The sequence below is a fragment of the Candida albicans genome, chromosome 3 (assembly GCF_000182965.3).
Source record: "Candida albicans SC5314 chromosome 3, complete sequence".
Classification (NCBI taxonomy): domain Eukaryota; kingdom Fungi; phylum Ascomycota; class Pichiomycetes; order Serinales; family Debaryomycetaceae; genus Candida; species Candida albicans.
Window position 1 is genome coordinate 1289136 of NC_032091.1, and position 20089 is coordinate 1309224.

Below are 20089 nucleotides of genomic sequence, written 5' to 3' on the forward strand. Positions count from 1 at the left end.
CGGGAAAAGATTTGATGGAGGGCGACCCAACACAACACAACACAATTTAACGGAGATTGTCTGAAAGAATCAAAATCCAAAAAGAAAAATTATTTATCTCAAAATCTCCAGATTCTTTTCTTCGTTTTTTTTTTTCCTTTTTCCTTTTTCCTTTTTTATTCTTTCACAATCTTCACCAAGAACTTTCCATTATTTGTTACATTGTATCATAATTGGTCTTCAATATTAAATAAATAAAAGTTCCTTCTTTCTTTCTTTCTTTCTTTCCTTTCTTTTTTTTTTTTTTTTTTTTTTTTGTTTATTGGTGAATAAAACATTTTTCAACCAATAATTTCCCCATTGATATTGATTTGCAAGTGTTAAACTCCATTTCCTTTCCTGCTTTTGCACTTTTCATATATTATACTTAGATTTACGAAAATATAGAAATTAATCAAGGAATCAACGAATCAACCACTCAACAATGACACCTCCACAACTGAAAAATTTTCATACTGCCAATCCTGAATTTGAACAAGCCATTGATCGTAGTATTCCCGAATTTGCTGCAGCACAACTTTCCGATGAAGATAAATATTTCAAAAATCATAAACCACCAGTATATTTACCGGAAATTGCTGTTGAAGTTCAAGATTTTGTGAAATATCATCTTGAACATTCCCATAAAAGAATTGCCTTGGTGACAAGTGGCGGCACCACTGTTCCATTAGAAAATAATACCGTTAGATTTATTGATAATTTTAGTGCTGGAACTCGTGGTGCTACTTCAGCAGAATATTTTTTAGAAAATGGTTATGCAGTGATTTTTTTACATCGAGAATTTTCATTATTACCATATTCAAGACATTTTAGTCATTCAACTAATTGTTTTTTAGATTTCATGACGGAAAAAGATAACAAAATCCAAATTAATGATCAATTTGCTGATGAAATGTTACAAGTTTGGCGTAAATATAATGAAGCTAAAGATACCAATTCATTATTATTAATCCCTTTCACAACAGTTAATCAATATTTATATACTTTAAAAGAAATTCTGGAGAATTTACACATTATGAAATCAAAAGCATTATTTTATTTAGCTGCTGCCGTGTCAGATTTTTTCATCCCACAATCAAGAATGCCTCAACATAAAATCCAAAGTTCAGCTACTCAAGATGGTGAATTAGTCATTAGATTAGCTCAAGTACCGAAATTTTTAAGTCGATTAGTAGAAAATTGGGCTCAAGGAGCAATGATTATAAGTTTTAAATTAGAAACTGATAATAATATTTTAATTCAAAAGGCAGAAAGTGCATTAGAAAGATATCATCATCAATTGGTTATTGGGAATTTATTACAAACTAGGAAAAAAGAAGTTGTATTTGTTACCCCTGGTCATCATCAAGAAAATTGGATTAGATTGACTGATCAAGAAATTAATGATAATGTGGAAATTGAAAGTAAAATGATTCCAGCAGTAATTAAAGTACATGATGATTGGATTGCCAAAAATGATAATAACAACTAACTTAGGTTGTTATATAATATAATATATATATATATATATATGTACATAAATATAAATAAATTCTATATTTTAAACCCCATTAACGTTATTGCTTTTTACAAAAATGATACACCAATACCATATTGTATACCTTTACGAAGTGAATCTCTTTCATGAGTAACCAATGGCAACACAAAATTCAATTCAAATCTAGCCATAGGATGATTAAATAATATACCAAATCCATAACTTATTGAATATTGACTAGTTAAAGTTAAATTCAAATTTTGTAAATTATTAAATAGACTAATATCTTTATTAAACCCTACTAATCTTCCAAAATTAATAAAATTATGAATTTTAAAATTTGATTCATTATATTTTGGTATATCAGTAATTAATGATATCCCACCATTTAAAAATAAATCACCACCAATACATGAATTATAATCTTTTGGACCTAATCCATTAAGTAAAAATGATCGTACATCATTTGGTCCTCCAATATAAAATCTATCTAACAATGATGAATTCTTGTCTTTTGTCAAAGGATATAATAATCCAAATTTATTGGTGATGATTAAATTTGAATTAATAAATGGAAATCGATGAATAAATTGAGATTGAGTCACGGTTTTGATAAATGGATATTGATTTTTCAATTTGAAGAATAAAATTGATGGATCATTATATTCTAAACCAATTTGAAAAAATTTTCCTTTAGTTGGTAAATGTTTATTATCTCTTGTATCATAATTCAAATTATAAGAAATTGATGATTTAAATTGAGATCCTGATTGTTGTAAAACTTGCATTGATTTACTCAGGTGGTTATTCAATATTTTCCAACTATTTTCCAATATAATTTCATGATTTAAGCATGTAATATCACCATGAAATCGGGTATATAGTTTATTAATCATTCCTCGAGTAGTGACATTTGATTGTAACCAATCTAAATTTCTAGTGTTTATTAATAATAAATTCTCATTCATATATTGTAAATTATTACCAATGGGTTGATTATAATTAAGTAAATATGATGATTTAGTTTTCGTCCCCGTTATAGCATCAAATATTAAATTTTCTCCACCACCAAATAAATTTTTAAATTGAAATTGTATATATCCATCTCCTTCTCCATTACCTATATTAGTCCCCGTTTTAGCGAAAAATCTTTTCAGTGGAACAATATTGAAAACGGGGACAACATGATATGCTTGACTCTTGGAAAACATTGGTGGATTAACTAAATTATTCACAACTTGTAAATTATCAATTATACCGGAATTTATTAAATCTTTGGATATTTGATTCACATTTTTAACATAATTACCCAAACTCATGATTTCTCCATTAAGTAAATTTCGAAATTGATATTTTAAAAATTCATCTCTATATAATTGACCATTGGTGATTTGTACATTTCTAATTTTAATTGGTTGATGTTTATGATCTTGAAATAATGATTCTAAATATTGTTGATTTTGTTGTATCATCAAGTTTTGTTTATCTTGTTGTAATTGATTTAATTCTTTTTCAGCTTGTGATAAATCCAGCGATGATAATGATGATGATGATGATGGAACCGCTGGTTTTAAATTATCCATGAATTGATCATGCTCATTATCTAATGACATGGTTAATAGTTGACACAAGTTGTTATTGATTTGAATTTATGGATTGAAAAGAAGTTTCTTGATGTGAAAAATTTGTAGCACCCAGAGAAAAATAAGTTTTGTTCCGGCACGACTTGGCTACTTCTTTTTCTGCGTGTGTGTGTGTGCGTGTGTGTGTAAATACTAAACCATTCGTATTTTTTTTTTTTTGCATCAAAATATACACATCCCCCCAGTTGCAATATGATAATTCAAATTAACCTTCAATTATGGAAAGTCCATTTATATAATACACAAGAACAATAATAATAAATAAATACAAAAGATATGAAAAAAAAAAAAGTATAAATGTCAAAAATAAAAAACAAATCATTCGTAAAACCAAAAGTAAAATAGAATAAAAAAACAACCAACCAACCAACCAACAGGAATAACTATCGTGAATGACAACAACCTCAAAAAAAAACTAAGTAATTTCAACACCACTACTAGTAGCAAGTGGTTTACCACTTGAATTTGCTTGTTCTTCTAATAATAATCGTTTAACACATTGTTTCCCTGCTTCAGTTTGAAAATGTCGTCGTAAGGCATCAGCACGAGCAAACAGTTTACCACATCCCCATCTAGTACCATCTTGTAAATAACCTTCACATTTAAAATTTTTAATACCTTGATGTAATAATTCATGACGTTTTTTGTCATGAGATCTAGCAAACAGTTTACCACATTTACTACATATAAATGGTTTTTCTTGAGTATGAGTTCGAATATGTGATTTTAAATTATAAGGTCGAGTAAAACGTTTATCACATAAATGGCAAGCATATAAACTTGGATGTTTTTGGGTTCGTTTCGATGACAGTGAAGGTAATGCCAATTCTAACATTTTCTCTCGTGATTGTAATACATCATCTGATTCATCATTATCTGATATAACAGCATCATTTGAAGATTTGGCACTTGATCTTGACCTTGATCTTGATCGTGGTGATAAACTATTTGGATTGGTCGAAGTTCTTGATGCATGACTTTTCCGTCGTCCTCGTTTCACCGATTGAAATTCTTCTGGATTTAATAGATTATTCTCATCGTTACTACTACCACCACCACCATAATTATCATTGTTGGAATTTGGTGATGAAGGTAGCAATTGTGAGTTCGGTACGAGACTATTACCATCGCCACCATTATTATAATATTGACCACTTTTATTATCAATATCACTTCTTGGTGAATTATGAATTGATGAATTTGCTGAAGAGTTACTAAATAATGATGGTGTTTTAGCAGCAATTTCTTCAGGAGCTTGATTAATGGAAATGATTATACCTGTGGCATCTCGATGGATTTGTAAACTATCGTTATCATTACCTTGCTCTGTCCGTTGTAATTGATTGTAATTGGATAAATTATTTTCTGTCAATAATTGATTAGAATTGTTCGTAGCTGCAGTACTCACAATATCAAATTGACTATTATTATTATTATTATTGGTGGTGCCACTACTATTATTCATATCCTTGTCGTTGCCAAAAGGTTTCACTTCTAGTTGTTGTGGTGGAGGAGTAACTGTAATATCAAAATCAAAATTCATTTGTGGATTCGAAAAAGTATATTGGTGATTCATATTAGTTTGTTGATCTTCTTGTTTGATTTGAGTTTCAGAAAATTGATGGGTTGCCAATCTCATACCACTATTATCTGCACTTGCTCTTTGTTCCATCATCGCTAGACTAGTATAGGCTTCTTGTCCATTACCACCACCCCATTTTATACTATCTTCCTCCATAGAAGGTAAATTTGTTGAACTGACAGATTGTCCAAGTTGTATCTCTCCTGTGCTTAAAAATTCGTTAACAGAATCAAAGTGTTGGTTTGCTGATAGCCCCAAGTTATGAGAGGGGTCAAGGTTCTGTGATCCAACATCTGATAATGCAGTAGGTATCACTGGAGGAATAAAACTATTGTTACTAACATGGGAAGCTGCATCTAAAAATGGAGATGCAGGTTGTGATGAATTATCTGAGTATAATGAATGGGATGAATATTGTGATGGTGAACGAGGATTTAATAAATTGTTATTGTTGTTGTTATTGTTGTTGTTACCACTACCATTAGTGTGATTCACTTGTAAGAAATCTTGCAGCAGTTGTGAATAATGACCAGGTGAAAAGGGCGTACTAAGTTGTGATGTTGGAGAAAGAAATTCGTTAGTGGTAAACTGAGGCAAGTCCTTTGTGTTTAATGATATGTCGGAGGCGTTATCATTAATATATATGTTTGAAGGAGGGTAATTGAAATTAGGTAATGGGTCATCAGTTAATTCCACAGTAGGTGCCGGTGGAGGTTCAAAAAATGAATTATTGGAATAATGAAATTGAGTAGGCAAATCCTCATACAAATGTTGTTGTTGTTGTTGTTGATGTTGTTGGTTTGATGAATTTCCCGAAAATGTGTAGTCTTGATAGCTATTATTAGGGTTGTTGTCGTTCTTAACATTTTCAGTATAGTAGTTGTTGATATCTTGTGATTCTTGATTGAGCATAATTTTATTTAAAGATTGATCAGTATCGGCTTTCCTGATTACAATAGAAGGAGGTGATATTTCAAAGTTATCATATAGCTGTGACCCATCATCCTGGGGATGAGGATTGTTAGACATGATTGGGATTTATGAAATTTAGATATAAAAAGGGGAAAATATTTGAACTTGGAAAGATGCTGTTAGGGGAAATGAAATGACCAGATTAAATTGTTCTATTTTTTTATGTTTAGTCGAATTATAAGAAATTTTTCGTTGTTGTCAAGGGAAAACAAAACAATATCAACAATAAAAATAGCTTGGTAAGCTTGATTAGCTTGGAAAATGTAGTCGATAGTATAGCAGAATTTTTTGTTGAAAGCTAGTATCTTCAATAAATATTTCTGCTATAAGCTAAATATGAAAACAAAAATAAATATAGTAAAAAATGTGTAAACAAAAGAAATTAATGCACTAAAAATTCACAAATAACCAAGTTAATCCAATTGTGGTAAATATGATGGAAGTTGAAATGTATATATGTAATTTGATTAACTAGTTTGTATAGGTTGATAAATAGATATTGGGGGGGTCTGTGATAATATTCTATTCTAATTTTTTTTATTCTTCAGAAAGTAAAAAAACTGTTTTAAATTAGTTGAGGGACTGGACTGTCACACACACACACACACACACACTTGGCACAGTAAAAAATATATAAAATTAAGTACTAGTAGTTAGCAGTGGAAGTAGGTAGTAAGTAGTAGTAGTAAGTAATATTAACACTCAGGAAACAAACAGGTTCTTTAGCTTTGGTTTGTTTTTTTGTCTCACACTAAGAAAATTTAATTTTTTTGTATTTATTCTGATTTTTGGAACAATATACACTACCCACACACACACACACACTTATAAGCAATAACTTTCCAAAGCCTAACCTATGGCTTATATATATCTGTTTAGATGGTATTAGTATTTGGTATATTATATACTTTTTGGGTTTTGATTCTCTTATTTTTCTCTTCTGCTGGATTTCAAAAATGCGTGATTTTAAATTTAATTAACACTGAATATGATAAATCAGTAGTTTATTTATAGACTCTAATTAGACTTTCTTTGGTTTGTAATCTGAACCAGTCTAGATCGATTGAAACTATTAGATATATAGAAACTACCACTTTGCTCAAAACTACAACCGCAATTATATGAAGAAATAGGAGGTGGATATTAGTTGATTTATATTACTTTTATTTAATAACCAACGGCAGTAAATAGCCATTTTTCATCAAAACTATTCAAGTTTAGTTTCAACGTCATTTGCTTTCATTCTATATTGGGGGTCTTCTCCTCCTATTTTTGTGTCCTCATCTTATGTTATTATTAGAGAGAAAGACAACCATTGAGTTTATATTGCATCACTTGATTTTGATTTTCCGTGATACAAAAAAGGGAGCAGATGCAAACCGTATTGTTTTGTTTATTTGTATAATATGTTGCTAATTGTTTGATTCGGCTAGAATTATTTAAGGCATTTTGTTTGATTATCCCCGGAAAAAAGTCTAAATTCAAAATCCATGAAAATTAGTCATAGAATAGTTGGTTGGTGTTGGTTGTAAATTGAATTCTTCTTTTCTTTTTTTGCTTTTCCACTCCTTTCAAGTTTAGAAGTCTTTCATGTTTAATGGGAAGCAATCCATGATACGCTCTTAACAATTTGAGATTGGTATTAAAAATCAATGTTGTATTGATTGAAGATGAATCTCATCTGACCTTCTTTATTGTGATTGCAAAATTAATAAAGTTTGCATGAAAAAAAAAAAAAATGAAAATCAGAAAATTCTTAGAGAAGGCGCAGCACATTTGATATTTGTAACCGTTACAGTATTATCATCACCACCACCACCATTTATTGTTGTACATATTGTCTCCGAAAGCTCTAAACCTTGACTAAAAAGTTATTTTACGTGGGAATTTTAAACCTAAATAGTTTGCTTTTTGAAGATGAAAAATTTATCAACAGATACTGTCTTTCTAATATTTGTAAGTTTTAGATGAAGACGAGGCTGAGAATAGAATAGAAAGAACTGGTGGTTTTCTAGTTTAGTTTTAGTTCTCTTTGAGTTACGACTAAGGCGTTATGAACTAAAAACCTATATGGAAACTTCATGCAATATTTTGTACATCAGTAAATAAATTTATTACATGATCATCATTTATGGTATTCAGCCTCGAAATATCGAACAATAGGCAAATTTAAGTCTTTATTCGGAATTGCTAATAACTTTTTTGTATCTCTTCGGCCCAATTTTAACACCACTAGAACCGCTAATATTCGGATAGTAGAAACTAATAATAGTAAGCAGAACCAATGATTTTATCTATTGCTGCAACAGTATAGGATGATATGATATTCCCCTGTTTTTATACTCAACTATAATTTTTCTTGGTGGTAACTTATATTACATTGATCATTCAGTTTTCCTCCTGACAATAATAAAACGTATAAAGAGTTAAAAAACCATTAGCCAGTCCTTAATAATATTTGTTAATTGTAATCTATTGTGCCTATTAATAATCTTGGTAATGCATTTTGCATCGGGTTAACGTTTAACCGAAAATCAACAATGTTCTCCTATTTGTTCAATTGATTTCTGGAATTATGAATAGCACCTAGCAGTAATGTACTTTATCTTTTTCTTAAATATGGATTTTTAACCCAATTGCATGTCCCTAGATTCTTACAAGCCTCCTTTTACTTTTGACCCTTGGATAGGTACATCTTCCCCATAATTTGTAATTTTCATCGGTCCCACTAAGAAAGTCAACACGGTCCGTAATTCGGAGTTCAATCAAATTCTTCATATTAAAATACAAATCATAAACATTTCATATTTGTTAAATTCTCTTCATGGATAAACGTATATTGAGAAAACTAAATGCAACCACTGAATATGTATAATTATATCAAATGACATGATATTGTTTAATGAGAATGACTTAATTCATTAATGTAGATTGGCAAGATCTCTAGTATCTTAAGAGCCGGTATTATGTCCAATCATACTAATTACCGAACGAATATTCAGTTTATTACATTTCTACCGTAGGTTTATCTTTTCTTTGCTTGAAAAATTCATGGATCGGGCAGATTATTTCTTAACATGTTTGTAGAAAAGTGTTTATTGCTAAGATCTTGTTCTTATCCAAATGCTAATGATTTCAACTATTTTGAAAGTATATGCCAGTAATTAATGTAGTGTCAGAGTACATTTTTCATATCCTCTTTTTTTTATGTTCATTCATTTCCGTTTCCGTTCTAAACACTTACTTATATGAGATGCAAATCTTCCACCGGCAATATTTCTACCACAATTAAGACATCGGAAATACCTTGAAGTTTCTAATTGTTTTAATTTTGATTTATCTTGAATTGTTGAATTTTCAATTTCATTATTTTCATCACTTGTAGTCCCATTTCCACCATTACTGGCAATTGTACCGTTGGTATTGCTATTAGTATTGCTATTAGATGAATTTAATAATGAGGAATGATCTTTAATATTGGTTAAACTGGTTAATGTATGTTGTTTAATGATATTGTTGATTAGATCATTAAATATAGAATCGGCCTTTGAAAAAAAAAAAAAACAGATTTTAGTTAGTATAAAACAAAATAACATCAAACAAAACTATAATAAAAGTTAGGGGTTTTTTGTTTGCAAGTTTGTGCTTGCCTTTCATACTAGTGTCTTGTACGTTATTGGTGTACTTGTCATATTTTGTAGATAGTGTTAATTAAAGGTTGTGAGTTATCAAAGTAATCTAATGTTGTCGGTTAGAGCATAGAGTTTTTAGGGCCAAGTTGTTTTTTTTTTCTTCCAAAAAAACACGACTTGGAAGGAGCTGAAAATTGTGTGTGTGTGTGTGTGTGTGTGTCTGTCGTATTTTTTTTTGTTCAGTTGCAATCAATCAAAAAGTTTGTCTCATCGCTCAACAGTAAGACAAACCAAGCCAAGGGTAATGACAGATGAACAGCTAGAGTCAAAGACTTCAAAGGGAAAACAAAATCGTAACCGTAATATTGACAATGACAATGAAAATGACAACGATAATGAGGACGATAAATTTCAAACAGAACAAGTTTATGACGTTGAAGATGAAATTCAAGATTGGAAATTTTTGAATAAATCAACTATACCGAAAAGAGGTACTAAAGAATTTGAACCTGATGGGACCAATTATCAAATTTCAGCATTAGAACAATCACAACAAACCATGTTTCAAGCAATTAATAATGTTAGAGGACATCATACTACGAAAAAATTAATTGGAATTTGGATGATTGATGAGCATGATCAATATTGTTTTATTCCACAAATTCGTGGTAATTATTTTAAAGATTTGGGGAAAGCAATCAATATTGGGAAATTTCAAGGTATGAAATTGAATAGTTTAGAAACAATTTATTTAGCAGAAAGAGGATCATTGATTGTATATTTGGGAAACCAGGAATATTCCGATTGGTTGTATAATAGTGCTGAGGTGGAAGAAAATGAAGATGGGGACAAAAATGTACTGTTCGATGTGGAGTCAAATCTAATTGCATTGGATTTGGAATATTTGTATAGTTTGTTAACTATCCCACTAGCGAATTATCAAGTTTATGCTTATTTAAAAAGATTAGGATATATCATACAGGAATATAAAGTGCAAGATGATGTGATGGACAAAACGTTATTATCATCATCACCGACAAAGGACCCAAAGAAACTAGAACTGTTGGTTCAATTCACATTATGGCCTCGTGAATGGGGGATCATGGCATATCCTCTTTTCCATTCATTACATTTTAAAACGAAACATTATTTCAAATATACTGATGTATTTAAGAATTTAAAATTGAATTTTAAACCAATTGAATCTGACCCCAATGAATCGAATATAAATATAACATTCAATGTATGGAAACCATCACCATCATTTTCTAAAAAGACTCCACCACCACCAGATTTTCAATTATGTGTTGTTGATTCATCCAAAAATACCGATTTCTTAAAACTTCCACAAATACAAAGATTATTCTTCCAATTGTCACCACCACCATCACAACAACAACAACAACAACAACAAAAGCAAAATCTTTTTAAGAAGACAAAACCTAGTACCAAAATGGAATCAAAACGAGATATTCGTGCAAGAAGATATGCTGAACGTCAAGCTAAATTAGATAAACAATTACAATTGAAAAATGAATATTATCGATTACGTGATGATTGTTTTAAAAATGGGGGTCAATCAGTTATTATAGCTATTGTTAATAATGGGATTATGAATTTTATATCATTATCATCAGGTCAATTTGACTCATTACAAAATGTGAAAACTCGATTAAATGAAATATATCCTAAAAAAATTCATTCAATTATATACAATGAATGAATGAATGAAAATGTCTATTTAAAAGTATATAAAAATATGTAAATATAGGGGGGTTGGTGTTTTAACATCCAATTAATTTATGTTTGGGGAAAGTATAACCACCATCTTCAAATTTTGTTAAATTAACATTTTGATAAACATTTAAATGTTGTTGAATATAATCATAAGTTGGGAAATCGGTTGGATCACAACCAACATTAATTTGATCTTTAGGTTGATAAACTCTTACATAATCGACTCTCATAGTTGAAGGGAAAACTAAACTTGGCCAATCGATATAAGCCCAATTATTAGATATACCAAAATTTAAAATCAAACTTAAAGGTTCTTTAGGTAACTTTCTCCAACCAACATTACCATTTGGATGTAAAGCTTGAGAATAGATTGTAAAAGTTGGATTGTCACCAACAAACCAACGTAAATAACCTGATTCATCATCATTTAAATATTCATAACCATATTTTTGGAAATTATGTTGATGATCACCATATTCATACCATGTAACATTTAACATTGTTACACCCGAAATAGCTTGTTGGAAAGGTCCACCAGCATAAGTATTCATTAATGTTATTGAACTATTATGAATTTCAAGAAAATCATAATTGGGCATATACCAAATATCATAAGGAGCAACTTGTAATGATTGAGAAACTCTACCTATAACACCATGAATTTCCCCTTCCAATGCATCAATTTCAGGGGCACCTCTACCAACACCACGATTAGGATGAGCTTCACCTGGACAAGTACATTTATTTAATCTTTGACCTGGTAAATAAGAAATCCCATCTGGAGAAGATTGATTAGGTGTAATACCAGCATCACATGAATCATAAGTATATGGCCAAACACCTTCAGTCAGGGCAAGATACCCTGGACGACCTAAATTTCCCATTGACCATAACCCAGGCCAAAATCCAGTGATATTACCATACCCGGGTAATTTTGCCAGAAATTCCAATTTCCCCTGAGTAAAACACATTTGATTCCAACTTTGAATCATCCCTGATCGATAAAATAATCCATGATTTTTAAAAGCATCCATACGTAAAGTTAATGTTCCATTAGCCGTAGTTACAGCATCGGGATCATACCATTCTAAATCTTTAGTGGCATCATAATGTAAATCTGGTGCAGTGAAAAATTGATCATCACCTTCATAAAATGTTCTACCTTCGGCATTAAATTCATCACTAAACACCAATGGCCATTCTTCACCATTTTTAGATTTCCAAAATAAGGCATCTTCAGGAGTATCAGGATCAATTAATGAAGTTCGGATAGCACTTAATCTTGGATACAGATATCTAGTTAAAACCTCATAATTTTCAAAATTTTTCGCCTTGGGGTTATATCCAGTATATGTGAAAACTGGTAAAATTATAAATATAGCAATAGCAATTAAAAACATTACAATAAATGCAATTAATCCATTCATAGATTTCTTATCCATGGTTTTTAAGTCATATAAAAACCGATTTTTATCATATTCGGCATCTTGAACAGGATCAGGATTATGTAAATAATCATCGGGTTCTTTTTCATCAATACTTAAGGGGAATAAACTTGCTGGATATCCTCCAAATGGACTAAATTCTCCATTTTCATAAACCATTAAATCAGTGGCGGAATCAGGTGAATACAGAGATCGATTAGATGAATTGTTATCATACATGTGTTGTTGTTGTTGTTGTGATGGCGATGATGATGATAAACCAATTCTCAGCATTGATCCACCAATACTGGATTGAGTTTTAAGCGGATATCTATCGTACCCTGCTGATGTTGGACTGTGTTGAATATAATTTGAACTTGACCGATTTGTATTCTGGTTATACTTACCTCGAGTCATTTCGTCTTGGTTGTCCAGATATGATTGAAAATTAGAAACTAAAGGTGATGTTGATATTGGTGATGCTGAATATAATGACAGTGTATCATGTTGTTGTGATGGAATACGTTGTCTATTATTGCCTATACTGCTATTGCTATTATTACTATCATTATGAAGTAGTGGTTGATGAAATCTTGTTTCTGATTGATATAATGATTCAGTACTATTTTCATGGGAATTGTCAGAAAATGGATTATGTGGTGGTGGTGGTGGGGCTTGTCTTCTGGAATTGGCATCTTGTAGTTGAGTTGATGAAGAGTCATGACTGGTTAAATCATTGGTTGAATTGTTACTCCGATTGAAATAAAAATGTTCTTCTTGTCCTTCAGTATCGGTAAACTTTATTTTCGGGGCATTATAAGTCAAATCTCTTTCCATTGTAAGTTGTATTAAAAGTTTAAGTTTTTAGTAGCCAATTGTATATATATGATAAAAATTTCTATAATAGTAGTGGTAGTGGTACTGGTATTAACTTCTATAAACTGTAGTACTCCACTAAATAAAGTGTGAAATATTGAATATTGAATATTGAATATTGAATATTGAATATTGAATATTGAAAAAAAAAGCTCTATCTATTAAAACCACTATTCAAAAAAATCAAGTTCTTCATTGTCATATATATATATTATATATAGTAATACCGAAAACACGTAATTGTTCTTTTTATTAAATTAGAATATTATTATTATAAAGAATTTCTTGGGTTACATTGGCATTGGTGGTGGGGGTGTAGGTTTTCCTTTTACCAAGAAAAAAAAATAAAAATAAAAAATTGAGAGAAGAATAAGAAAAAGAAAAATGTTGCGAAATTTTCTTGGTGTGAATTTTTTTTTTTTTGTTTTTTTGAAAACAATCAAAATAAACATTCCCACACCACTTATTCACTTACTAATAACAATAACAAGAACAAGAACAAGAACAAGAACAAGAACAATAAGAATTAATACTCACACGAATACTTTTAATAGCAAATTTTTTGGTAATTCAATTGAATCGTTTTGAGTAGTGTTTTAGTGAGCAAGTTTGTTAACTATCTGGAGTAACTTATACAGATTTCCAGCATCGATTTGACAATGACATCACTAAAAGTTAACTGTTAATTAGTTTATGTAAATGCATGTAACCAAAAGTAAGGTGTCAAAGAAGGTCATACAACAACACATATCAATTGGTGATTTCGTTTCGTATAAGTAGTATAATAATATTAATATTATTATTTGAAGAAGAAGAATTGATGCAAAAAAAAAAGAAACGTAACTGTTATAGAACATTACTTCATCCTGGATTTTTGCGAAATTGCAACCAATTATTTTTTTGCAAAGAAATGATTATTCGCTAAATAAAGTGACTAACTTTTATAGATGTCACAAGATAAGTAAAGCCAATATTCAATAACCAACCTCTATGCTGCTTGTCTCAAAAATAGTAGTTGTTAAATAGCAACTTAAAATTTCCAGCCAGATAATTGATGTGGGCTTAATTCGAAATGCAAGATCCATTACAACCTACAAAATTTCCTAAAATATCGAAATCGATTACTAATTAAGATTAAGCTTATGTGTTCTACAATTAATAAAAGCCAAAACTTAATCCAATATAAAAAAGAATAATTCCTTTATTTTCAACAAAAGCAGTACTAACAAAGAAAGAGAGTTTTGGCACCGCCTCATTTACATGTCACGTGACAAAAGAAATTTAAAACCAAGATTTTATATCTATTGTTCTTGTTAATGAAAGAAGAAGAAGCTTATATTGCTAAGCTTAATTAGGCAATTGTAGGCGGTGCAACAAAAAAGAAACCTTCAACAATTGATTTAAGAAGTTTGCATTACTTATATAGTTACAATTATGAGGGTGTTACAGGATGTGTCGTTAAATATAGTTCACGACAAAATGTGTTGATAATAAATCTTGTACGAGAATTTATATTTGGAATAAAAAGGAAGGGCAACAAAACTGGTTTGTATCTGAACTTGGTTATAATTGCTCTATTTTAGTGAGGTAATTGCTTAATTGTGGTAAAACCCTTATTGCTACTACTATTATTATGATTTCTTTCTTGCTCTTGCTACCTGTTTAACCAAGAATTTTTCAATTTTTTTTTATCCGTCGTGTCTTTTGTGTTGCAAGCATTCTAATTTGTAGGCTTTTACAGATTGATTATGATATTCAATTTTACCATTTTGCATTAATTTCATTCCCGTATTAATATTAATATTAATATTGACAACTGATAATTGATATTTCTTTAATTGGTTAAAATGAATTTCTAAAAAAAAAAAAAATTGAAACACGCTAATCTTTGTTTTCAACTTTGAAGTTGACATTTAATTAATTAATTAATTAATTTATATTGTGAAATGTACATAATACGTAAGGGCTAAGAAGAAGAAGAACTAATATACATTGTTATTAATTGTCGTCCGAATGAATTTGGAGAACTGAAACGCCAACGCCAACGCCAACAACAACAACAAAGGACAAAATCAACAATTTAAAATCTACAGACTAAAAAAAAAATGAAAAATGAATAACACAATTTCATTCAAACACGGCATGTTTGGTTTGGTTTGGTTTGGGCCACAAAAAACAAGGCACAAAAATAAATTGGTGAAAGATTGATGAGATGGTTGTTATTTGGTGTTAATAAGTCAAAAAAACACTGCTGCCTAGTCATCTCCTCCTACAACATTTATCAAGTTATATGAAAGTGATGTAAATGGAGAATGAAACATTGAATTAATCCCAGTTAAATGTATGGTAAATTTTGAGTGTATAAAAGTTGCCCCAATGCAGTAGTAGAATTATGAGACCTTGCATGATGTGTTCTTGAGAATGTCATGTGACAAGGCCTGTTTCCACCTCCCAAAAAAAAAAATTTACAAACAGCCTTGCAAAAAGTCTTCATTTAGAGACGCGTTTTCTAATAGATATTATAATCTTATTCCAATCAAACCGCGGATCAATAGAGTTAATGCTTTTATCTACTTTAGATAAGATAATATTGTAGTTAGTAATCAAGAGAGAGATGAGCCACGTTATATAGATATATTGATAATTGTTTATCTGGTTGTTAATGTGTGATTGTACTATTTTTAGTAATAATACAAAAAAAAATTTCAGCAAATATAAACACACAAGCCTTGGGAGTTAAAGAAGAAGAAGAAGAAGAAAAAGGGGGCGAGAGAGAGAGAGAGAGGGAGAGAGGAAACTATGGTAGTAAAAATAGTGAGTGAGTGTGAGACGCCGAAAGTGAAAGAAGGGTCGTGTACATGTTATGTAGTTGTTGTACACGACTTAGATAGAAAAAAAATTTCTTTTTTTTCTTTACCCTTCCCGTTTAGTTATTCATTGTTTTTGTGTGTGTGAGTGTCAGTGTATTGAATGAAAATGATCAAAAAGTTTTTCCCTTTCCCCTTCAACAACAACTACAACAACTGGCTACTACAACTACTACTAACTCCTAACTACTACTAACTACTTTTATGTTTTGAATTTTTTTTTTTTTTTTTAATATTTTCTTGTTTTCTTCCTTTTCTTCATTAGGTTTCTATTCTACCCATTTGGTTAATCAACTAACTAACTAACCACATTCCACCTAACATATATTCTACATCCCATTACATTCGTTTCAACAATCATTTTTTAACAACACAAGAATCAATCAAACAATCAAAACAAGAAAAAAAAAGAAGAGAATTTAAACAAGAATCAAGATCAAATACAATTAGTATAAATTTTTTTTTTCTTGTTTTTCTTGTAATTTCTTTCGACTATTCTATTCTATTCTATTCTATTAAGGAAATCTTTATACAAGAAAATCAGTTACTTTCTTTGTTGTTCATCATCATTATAAACATTTTTTCAATTTAGAGAAAGACCAAGAAAAATTTGGAAGTTAATTCTTAGCAACCCTTTATTATACTTGGCAACATTTGCAACAACCACCATTCATATATATATATATAATTACTTGATAAGACCTCAAAATGGCGTCTCAAAGAGATTTAACTTCAAATAATCCTCATTTCCATATATCGAGTTCTCGTAACAATACCAATGATGATTTCAATTCTGATCATAATCCAAGAAATCCATTTGGTGATGAACCAGAAGAAGAAGAAGAATTAGATTCAGCATCATTTTCATCCTCATCACAAAATAATCAACCCCATCACCCTTTTGCTACATCAAATCAAACCCTGAGCACTAATAATCTTCATAGTACCAACAGTATTCGAAATGAAGCTGAATATGGCAAACCATTCCAAGCTTATAGTGGCTACTATTCAAATGGTGGTAGTTCACTGTATTTAAATCAAGAAGGTGTGATTTCTGATGAAAGTAGACTATTATCATCGGGTAATAATAATAATAATAATAATAATAATCGAGATGTATCTAGTGTTGGTGGTGGTGGTGGTAGTGGTGACAATAGATTGAATCCAACCAGTCCAGCAGAATTTGATAGATATCCATCAATGGCAGGTTCAAGAGTAGTATCATCTACTTCATTAGTGTCGTTTAATAATCCTTCCAATATGATGCGTAACCACCATCAACATCAACCTCATCTCGGTTCATCTTCATCTCCAACTTCTAGTAGCATGAATAATGATTCTATATCAGATAAATCAACTAGCCCCTTTCCTAATGATTTCAGTCCATTTGGTGGATACCCTGCTAGTTCATTCCCATTGAGTATTGATGAAAAAGAACCAGATGATTATTTGCATAATCCAGATCCAGTACAGGATGCTGAATACGAAAAGAACCGATTTATGCACGATTTAAAGAACATGGATAAACGATCATTGGGTGGGTTGATTGGATTTATTATATTATTTATAGCTGCATTAGCAGTGTTTATCATTTTACCTGCATTGACTTATTCTGGAGCTACTAACCCTTATCATCCAGAAAGTTACGAAGTTTTAACTAAATATCTGTACCCAATGTTGAGTGCTATAAGAATGAATTTAGTGGATCCAGATACTCCTGAATCAGCTTATAAAAAGAAGGCTAAAGATGGTAGTGAATGGGTATTAGTTTTCAGTGATGAATTTGATGCTGAAGGTAGAACTTTTTATGAAGGCGATGATCAATTTTTCACTGCTCCTGACATTCATTACGATGCCACTAAAGATTTAGAATGGTATGATCCAGATGCTGTAACCACAGCCAATGGAACATTAAATTTACGTATGGATGCTTATAAAAATCATAATTTATTCTATCGTTCAGGAATGGTACAAAGTTGGAATCAATTGTGTTATACTCAAGGTCATTTAGAAATTCTGGCTCGTTTACCAAATTATGGTAATGTAACAGGGTTATGGCCTGGGTTATGGTCTATGGGGAATTTAGGTAGACCAGGGTATTTGGGATCTACTGATGGGGTATGGCCATATTCTTACGATTCATGTGATGCCGGTATTACACCTAATCAATCTTCTCCTGATGGGATTTCTTATTTGCCAGGTCAAAGATTAAATAAATGTACTTGTCCAGGTGAATTACATCCTAATCGAGGTGTTGGTAGAGGTGCCCCTGAAATTGATGTTATTGAAGGTGAAGTGATGACTGATAGTAGTGGTAAAAAAGAAAATTGTGGTGTTGCCTCTCAATCCTTACAATTAGCCCCTATGGATATTTGGTATATTCCTGATTATAATTGGGTGGAAATTTACAATTTTTCAGTTTCAACAATGAATACTTATACTGGTGGACCATTCCAACAAGCATTATCAGCAACAACCATGTTGAATGTTACATGGTATGAATTTGGTGATAATGCCCATAATTTCCAAACTTATGGTTATGAGTATTTAAATGACCCTGAAACGGGTTATTTACGATGGTTTGTTGGTGATGATCCAACATTAACGGTTTATTCACAAGCTTTACATCCAGACGGAAATATTGGTTGGAGACCTTTAAGTAAAGAACCAATGTCATTAATTTTAAATTTGGGGATTTCAAATAATTGGGCTTATATTGATTGGCCAAGTATATCTTTCCCCGTCACATTTAGAATCGATTATGTAAGAGTTTATCAACCACCAGATCAAATTAATGTTGGTTGTGATCCAACCGATTTCCCAACTTATGATTATATTCAACAACATTTGAATCTTTATGAAAATGCCAATATAACTTCATTTGAAGATGGTGGATATAAATTCCCTAAAAATAGTTTAATTGGATGTTAAAAAATAAAAGATGGTACTACTATTACTACTACTACTTGTTTTCATGATTTTTTCTTTTTATTAATGTTTTTGGGGTTGATAGGTTTGATTTGATTTGATTTGATTTTGCATCTTTATGTTTTTCATTTGTTTGTTATTTGATTTTGTATTTTTTTTTTCATTTTGATCATTTATACTACTACAAGTACTACTACTATTAATAATGCTTTCAATACCATATTATATGTGTATGTTAAGTATTAAGTATTATTAAGTAATAAGTATAAAGTAGAAAATGTATTTGAATAAAATGATATATATTGCTCAAGTCTTTTTTATTATATTTTAAATATTATATTATTTGTTATAGAATTTTTTTTAAATAAAGCTTTTATTTTATCAATAGAGCTCTTAACATTATTTGTGTATGTATTGGCTAGTTATTGAAGAGTAAATTGAATATGCGATAAAACGGTATACTATGATAGTTGAGGATTTTAAGAAAGTGACCCCAGATTTGACTACGCATACCGACCTCTCCCGTCCCCCATCCCGTCTATCAAACAAACTATCCTTCTTGGTTATCACAATACATTAACTCTGGGTTGTGAAGGAATAATGTGGATCACTATTGTTTATCAATAGTTAGACACTTTCTTTACAACCATACAATCAAAACCAAGAAGGTTAAGAGAGTTTGACTAAAATCATAATTATGACATATTTGTTTTTTTTTTATTTTAGTGTGGTTCAAAATAATAATAATAATAATAATAATAATAATAGATTTGGGGATGATGGATGATAATGATAATGATTTCTGACCCGAAAATTTACCAAATATATAGAGTATTATTGGTTTTTGAGGGTTTTTTTTTTAGCCACAGTTAGAGAGACCCAAACAAAATTCTATTGTTCAATTTTTGGCAA

General features: G+C 30.4%; 7 protein-coding genes and 1 non-coding gene across 8 annotated transcripts; 4 read left to right on the top strand and 4 right to left on the bottom strand. All coding sequences in view use genetic code 12, as the record gives it.

Annotated features, from left to right (window-relative positions):
• Positions 1 to 463: 463 nt before the first annotated feature.
• On the top strand, positions 464 to 1510 carry CAALFM_C305760WA (phosphopantothenate--cysteine ligase; the record flags this gene model as incomplete). The annotated part of the gene is made up of 1 exon (XM_711505.2): positions 464 to 1510. The coding sequence occupies one exon, from the start codon at positions 464 to 466 to the stop codon at positions 1508 to 1510; it is 1047 nt and encodes a 348-aa protein (XP_716598.2).
• Positions 1511 to 1605: 95 nt separating this feature from the next.
• SAM50 (SAM complex subunit) lies at positions 1606 to 3129 on the bottom strand (the record flags this gene model as incomplete). The annotated part of the gene is made up of 1 exon (XM_711506.1): positions 1606 to 3129. The coding sequence occupies one exon, from the start codon at positions 3127 to 3129 to the stop codon at positions 1606 to 1608; it is 1524 nt and encodes a 507-aa protein (XP_716599.1).
• Positions 3130 to 3574: 445 nt separating this feature from the next.
• CRZ1 (DNA-binding transcription factor) lies at positions 3575 to 5770 on the bottom strand (the record flags this gene model as incomplete). The annotated part of the gene is made up of 1 exon (XM_711507.1): positions 3575 to 5770. One exon carries the CDS (start codon positions 5768 to 5770, stop codon positions 3575 to 3577), a length of 2196 nt encoding a protein of 731 aa, XP_716600.1.
• A 3158-nt stretch (positions 5771 to 8928) lies between these two features.
• CAALFM_C305790CA (SAGA histone acetyltransferase complex subunit) lies at positions 8929 to 9405 on the bottom strand (the record flags this gene model as incomplete). Its single annotated transcript, XM_019475330.1, has 2 exons — positions 8929 to 9258; positions 9373 to 9405. The coding sequence occupies 2 exons, from the start codon at positions 9403 to 9405 to the stop codon at positions 8929 to 8931; spliced, it is 363 nt and encodes a 120-aa protein (XP_019330875.1).
• Positions 9406 to 9649: 244 nt separating this feature from the next.
• CAALFM_C305800WA (tRNA splicing endonuclease subunit) lies at positions 9650 to 11068 on the top strand (the record flags this gene model as incomplete). The annotated part of the gene is made up of 1 exon (XM_711509.1): positions 9650 to 11068. One exon carries the CDS (start codon positions 9650 to 9652, stop codon positions 11066 to 11068), a length of 1419 nt encoding a protein of 472 aa, XP_716602.1.
• A 61-nt stretch (positions 11069 to 11129) lies between these two features.
• SKN1 (Skn1p) lies at positions 11130 to 13343 on the bottom strand (the record flags this gene model as incomplete). The annotated part of the gene is made up of 1 exon (XM_711510.2): positions 11130 to 13343. One exon carries the CDS (start codon positions 13341 to 13343, stop codon positions 11130 to 11132), a length of 2214 nt encoding a protein of 737 aa, XP_716603.2.
• Positions 13344 to 16583: 3240 nt separating this feature from the next.
• On the top strand, positions 16584 to 16689 carry CAALFM_C305820WA. The gene has a single exon (XR_002086395.1). It is a non-coding gene; the product is annotated as an uncharacterized ncRNA (small nucleolar RNA).
• Positions 16690 to 16957: 268 nt separating this feature from the next.
• KRE6 (beta-glucan synthesis-associated protein) lies at positions 16958 to 19180 on the top strand (the record flags this gene model as incomplete). The annotated part of the gene is made up of 1 exon (XM_711511.1): positions 16958 to 19180. The coding sequence occupies one exon, from the start codon at positions 16958 to 16960 to the stop codon at positions 19178 to 19180; it is 2223 nt and encodes a 740-aa protein (XP_716604.1).
• Between the last annotated feature and the right edge of the window lie 909 nt (positions 19181 to 20089).